Raw genomic sequence first — 6,353 nt, 5'->3', positions numbered from 1 at the left:
CTCCCCCGCAGAAGTCAGGGACATGGGACCACGCCAGGGAGTGTTTCCCACTCTCGGGAGCAAGCTATCACCACGACGCTCAGCAAAGTGGATGCCTTGTCTATGTTTGAAGATTTCCAGGGAAATAATTCCATGGTGTCCCTTAGCAAATTGTTTCTATTTTTGATATCCATTAGGATGTTAGAACAATCCTCCAGCATGGCAGCTAAGCCTGTTCCCATTCATTTTATTCATCACTGGAGATAGGGAACAGATGGTCACCTTGTTTTTTTTCCTTTTGTTTGTTGTGGCTTTTTTTTTTTTTTTGCATAATCCTGTCTTTACCTGCAGAGTCAAGTAGCTGTTCCTCACTCTCCTCATCTTTAAGCTGAAAACTTGATTTTTAAGTTTTGTTTTGTTTTTTAACTTCCCTTGAATCTTTCCTGTTTAACTATTGTAAATATTTTTATGGGGCCCTCCCTGGTGGCACAGTGGGTTAGGGTGAAGCACTACAAGCTGGCCACAGCCACTTCAGTGTGAGTTCGATCCCCGGCCCTGGAGGTGACCCACATGGCGCAGCAGACCTGTCCTGCCCCGTCTGCTGCTTCCCTCAGCAGTGTGCTTTGCCGATTTGCTTGTTCTGCACCCTGCTCTGTCTCTGCTGACACCACCCCTGCACCTCTGGCTTACACCCCAGTTCTGTATGCATAAATAAATAAATCTTTAAAAAATAAAAAGAAAGAAAATATTTTTATGGCCTTCTCCAGTTTTTTCAAAGTTCTGAACATGGAACTTTATAGAAGGAACATTCTGATTAAGTACATATCAGGAAAGAGACCTAGAACTTAGAAAAATTCTTTTAACATCTCTTGTAAGCTTGGAGATTACTTGTTGTCTCACTGCTTTGTATGCTTATTTTCTCTCTGATTTTCCCACCGAATATCTGCTCTCTCCTGCCAGGGACACTCAGATGCTTCTCTCTGGTTGGCATCTGGACGTATGATTGTGGTTCTCTGCGTCTGAGGCACAGGCTTAAAGTTTATCTCTGGAAGAGAGAGCCAGGAAGCGAGAAAATAGGTTTCTTGGCATCCTCACAGTTAGGCTTAAGCTCTGACCTACCAATATAGCAAAGCAGATACATTTCAAACCTATTATGCTAACTTAAAGGAATCAGACACAGTGTCTGTACCAGATTATTTTATTTGAGTGAAATTCTAAAAGTAGTGAAATACAGGGATGGAACTATTACATAGGGTATGGTTCTTTAAGAAAAAAAAAAAAAGCACAACTAATTCCACTTACCTGCCCTCCTGTGTTTCATAGCAAAGGGCCTGAACTGTCCGAAAGATGTTTAGCACATGCAGGAACAATAAAAAATCTGGAATAGTCACTCACCAAATAACATGGATGATTAAGTTGAATCTTTACTGTTTGGGGCCAGAAAGATGCGATCAGGACATACTGAGACATTTTGCTTGCGTGACCCCAAATTGGCCTCTGAGCAGACATCCGCGTGTCTAGTTCCAAAGATGGTGCCCTTCCTCGCTGGATCATTGGAATAAACACAAGCTCTTGAGTTTAATACATTGAAGGACACAAATGTTTTGAGAGTTTTCCTTTTTTTTTAAGAAGAGGGAAATTCAGTTTACTTTTCCCTCTCAATCATTGTTTTCCTAAATGGTCACTTTGAACACTCTTGGTAACAAGCGATAATGCCTGCTTTAGTTTTCAGATAAAGAACCCAGGTCAGTAATCTAGGGAACCAGCCTAGGAGCTGCAAAACCCCCCTAAATATTAACTCCACACGGCCAGCACCTCCACAAGCCAGAACCCCAAAGAGGATGAGGAAGGATTTTTCCAGTAAGCGGTGCTGTCTGTAATTGACAGGCGCCATCTTAGAAACAAGTGAATTCCCCCCGGTTCTAGTTGGCAACTGCAGGTTTCATTGGCAGGAAACAGGAGGGAAATTTGGAGCATTTGATGAGGTGTTAGGTGACGTGTGCTGGAGCCAGGCCCCCCAGATGGGCCTGGGCTGGGAGTGGGAGACGGCCTTGCCTTGGAGCTGTGTGAGATGATAAGCCTCGTGATCTGTGTCCATCTGAGCCCGGGCTCGAGGATGGAGCCCCTCGTATGTCGGGGCACCTGCAGGCAGGTGTGGGGTGCGTCCTGCATGGGCGGAACCCAGCTGCAGTGCTTTGGCAGTTAAATGAATGTGCACATTTCTGTTTGCTCAGTGACACCTAGACCCTTCCCCTGACTCGCTCAGTTTTCTGAAAAACAATGGACGAATTTCATTCCCCCTGATGTTTGGTTTAATTGAACTTGTTAGATCTTAAAAGTCCGGGCACATGCCTTGGGATAAATGCTGAACCACCTGATTGTTTTTTCCAGAATCACCTTAGAGCTTGGGAGAATATATTTAGGACTTCAAAGATCTGACGTCCTTTTCCAAATAGCCTGGCAGGAGAGGAGAAAGCCCCAGATGGTGGAGTTTGGCAGTCCCTGGACCGCTGTGCTCAGGACGCCATCTTGAAAATAGATGAAGATTTATTTCCTCACGAAACTGGGAAAGCGAAACTTATGTTTTGGAACGAAGTGCATTCATTGGAGGCCTCCCGCCTCACAAGTTGAGAGAAAATGAACAGATTCTGCTCACTTATATTAATCCCCCCCCGCCCCATAGTTCTTCCACTTAAGTTGTTCAGCAGATATCTGAGGAGCATCACTCTGCCTTATGCCCGGAGTGGCGCCTCACACACGCACGCAAGCAAGACACCAGTCTTCCCTGGAGATAATGAGAAATGTTCTTGGGACAGACAAGATGGAAATGTAAGCAACTGAGAGTGTCCAAAGCTGGCCAGCTGAATGGGTCCGGAAATGGGGCAGCAGGGGTCAGAGGCAAGGAGGGTATTCTATTTGAGTTGTTGAAGGGAAGAGTGGTCCGTAGGAGCCAGGCATGAGGCCCCGGGAAAGGGACAAGCCTGTCCTCCTTGACAGAAACACCAAGGAGACTGAAAGGCAATTATTTTAGTGATTAGGACATTGCTGTTGACCTTCAAGAGCGGGAGTTTCAGGACAGGATGGGACTGAGAGCCAGAGAGTAGCGACTTACAAAGCAGATATACTTGAGAAAATGGAGAACTTGTTGCTGATTGGAGATGTTTGATCGTGAAGAGAGAAGTAACACCGCGCTCATGAGAACTGTTTTCTCTCAGAAAGGGAAAATGGCTATTTGGAAGGTAGAAGATAGTAGGTGATTGAAGGGGACAGGCTAAATATATCTGCAATAAATCCTAAGGTCCTTGAGAGAATCATGTTAACAAAGGAGGGAAAAAGATAAGTGATCATATTTTTACCGGAAAATGAAGGGGCATAAAGTCTACTTTTGCACTCTATGTAAAAATGTTACATTAAGAAACTCAGTCATCATCAGTGATTAGTAATTCAAGTAAGAAATGGGGAAGCAGGAAAGATGGAATAGCCCCGTTTTTACAGTCCTGTTCTTGAAAGACGATGGCTGCAGCGAATGCCGCACCCGAATGGGATTATCCCGTCCCCTTGATGGCACAGCAAGGAGCGTAGACTGCAGGGGAACGTCTTTTCTGGACCTCACCTCTGCCTCTGAGTCTGGCCGACTCACTCCCCTCACGTGTGGGGGGCTCACCCGGTGCCGTGTTACATCACTGAGGGTTGAACACGGCTGGGAAGCAGGGAGAGGCAGTGGCATGAAAGATTCCCATGAAGCTCGCCTACGCCAGGTGTGCTCGGCACTGCAGGCTTGGTCACTCAGGAGCAAGTGCAGGTCCAGCCCCACGTGATGACAAGCGCTAGTCAGTTTCACGGGAGAGAGGAGCCTGCGTGCTGGGCTAGCTAGGCACAGCTAACCGCCTAGTGTGCCCTCAGTGAAGCCACCTCTGCTGTCCGGGAGCCTTTCAGATCGATGCGTCCTTCCGAGGACTCTCTCCACAAAGGCCCTGACAGCTGTCACTCTTGTTCTGCTCAGACACAGGTGTGTTTGCAGTGGTGAACAGCCACTCCCTATCTCTGCTGGGGAAGCTGACCATCAGCGCCGCCTTCAACGTAGTGTATATTTACACGTCTGAGCTGTACCCCACCGTCATCAGGTGAGCCTCACACAGCTGCCCTCTCCCCACACACACACACCTGCACCTGCACAGGTACGGTTTTTACTTCACCTAGATCAGAGTTGGGGGCAGCAGGCAGCTGTGAGCTGTGAAACTGTGGGCTGATCGGTTGAAGAAAAGAGTGTTTTCTCTTGGGCTGAATTTCCTCATGCAAGTCGTGGGAGCTGCTCCACACTGAACAGCCCCTCACCCACGGACTGCGAAGGTGTCTTCTTGTACATCCATGGGCTTCATTGATACTCCCATCCTGTGACAGCGCATGACGGATATGCACAGGTCCCTGTTGTCAAAGAAGCCACATTTAGCATAAGACATACACATTCTAAAAAGATAATCCATGTAGCAGTGACTGAATGTTAGATTCACATGTTAGTTGTTAAGGGTGTTTTTGAGGAGTGGGACATACTTATGTGGGAAAGAACAGATTCCATCCTGAGTTGCCCTTCACAAACATCTGAACACAGAAGACAGAGTCAGACGTGAGGGGAGAAGAGTCTCTGCGAGGCGGCCTCACCCCTCAGTCAGCGCTGCCCATAGGGGCCTCTGCTTCGCTTATCCAGGCGAACTTCAGGAATCTTTCTGTCTCTTGGTGTAAAGTTCCCTCTGCTCAAATTTTTGCAGATTATCTGTAGTGTCCAGTTATTTCCTTATTGTTCCTATAACTCACTTTCCCCAGCCGCTGGCTATAACCATTTAGTCAAACTGGGCCCGGTGGAATGCGGGTGTTGTTAACAGTCGGGGGTAACAGGATGATAGCACCCTAACTCTCACCCACCTCTTCTGTAGCCATGCTCCCCAGGAAAGCAGTGTTCTTGGTTCCTTGAATCCATATGTTCAGTCTATTCCTACTTATAGGCTTTAAGGGTTATCCTTTTATATATATATATATATATCCTCCTTTGTATCCTTTAAAAGTTAATTAGTTGAGTTTCAATAAACGGGCAGTCTTTTCAGATCCCTGGGAAGTCCTGGCTCTCCATGGCCATATTGATAGGAGACCTAAGACACAGCAGCTTATAACAGCCTCATAGGAAAAATTATGACGAAAAAAGAACACTTGACAAGAGATACTCACATGCTCATGTCTGCACCCACCTCTATAGCGGTCCAGCGTGGTACTTACTGGGAATGTTCTAGGCCTTACTTTTTTTTTTTTTTTAAGATTTATTCATTTATTTTTGGGGGTACAGACCAGAGGAACAGGGGTGGTACGAGGCTTCACCAGAGACAGAGTGGGCAGCAGAACAGGCAGATCCACGAATCCACTGCGGAGGGGAGCAGTGGTGGGTCGGGAGAAGTCTGCTGCGCCCTGTGGGTCACCTCCGGGGCTGGGGCTCGAGCTCGCGCTGAAGTGGCTGCAGCTCGCTTGTAGTGCTGTGCTTTAACACGTTGCGCCACGAGGAAGGGCCCAAACTTACTGACTTTTTAAACCTTTTCTATGCCTTTCAGGAACGTGGGCCTTGGAGCGTGCTCCATGTTCTCACGAGTCGGCGGGATCATCGCTCCCTTCATCCCCTCACTGGTTGGTTTGTATCCTGCTCTGCCTTCTTGACGCTCCGAGCAGGCAGGGCGTGTGCTTGAGTAGACGGGGCTAGTGGGCAGGCGCCACGCAAGACCCCCGACCCTGGCGCGAGCCTGTGGCTTTGGATGGAGGCTGGGTCCCGGCGGGGAGATCCTTGCAAGGGTGCTTCTACCCCCGGCTGCATTTTCGCTTTGATGTATCCATGGGGCTGTTAGCTGATGCCTGCTGGCCCCTCCCTGCCCACGCTCATGACCCGTCCGCCAGTGAATCTTTCATCAGCTCCTCTGGGTGCCGGGCTCTGGGCTGAACACGTCTTGGAGCACACACACCCCACATAGCCACATGAGGGAGGCTTGCTGTTGCCTGAGTTCATCTTGAACAGGCAGCAGAAAGGTAGTGAGTCGGGATGTTCAGCAGCAGAAAGACCCCTTCCCGGCGCGCCACGTGGGGAGGAAGCCAGAGGAGGAGGCAGTGGGGTGTGCCAGTTGCTGGTTTCTGTCGTTTTATAAATCGCTTAGTTAAAAGGCAGGGGGTGGGCTAAACGACAGCTCTGAAGTCCATCTGGTTCTGGGCTGCGGGGCCTGAGAAAGAGCCCGGGGCCTGTCCTGCCCAGCCTGACTAGGGCCTTCGCTCCCTGCTCACAGGGGCGCGGCTGGGCTGGGCGCGGGGCTGGTGGGGGCTCCGCTCCCAGCAGGTGACTGCAGCCC

General features: G+C 48.9%; 1 protein-coding gene across 1 annotated transcript in view; it reads left to right on the top strand.

Moving 5' to 3' along the window:
- SLC22A15 (solute carrier family 22, member 15) overlaps positions 1 to 6,353 on the top strand; it is a 42,465-nt gene that overhangs the window by 32,697 nt on the left and 3,415 nt on the right. The window contains exons 9-10 of the mRNA XM_004689487.2: positions 3,983 to 4,103; positions 5,574 to 5,646. Of these exons, the coding sequence (XP_004689544.2) occupies positions 3,983 to 4,103; positions 5,574 to 5,646 (194 nt within the window). The remainder of the gene's footprint in view (positions 1 to 3,982; positions 4,104 to 5,573; positions 5,647 to 6,353) is intronic.

The sequence above is a fragment of the Condylura cristata genome, unplaced genomic scaffold (genome assembly GCF_000260355.1).
Source record: "Condylura cristata isolate star-nosed mole 26May11 unplaced genomic scaffold, ConCri1.0 scaffold00026, whole genome shotgun sequence".
Classification (NCBI taxonomy): Eukaryota; Metazoa; Chordata; class Mammalia; order Eulipotyphla; family Talpidae; genus Condylura; species Condylura cristata.
This window is presented reverse-complemented; position numbering and strand designations above follow the sequence as displayed.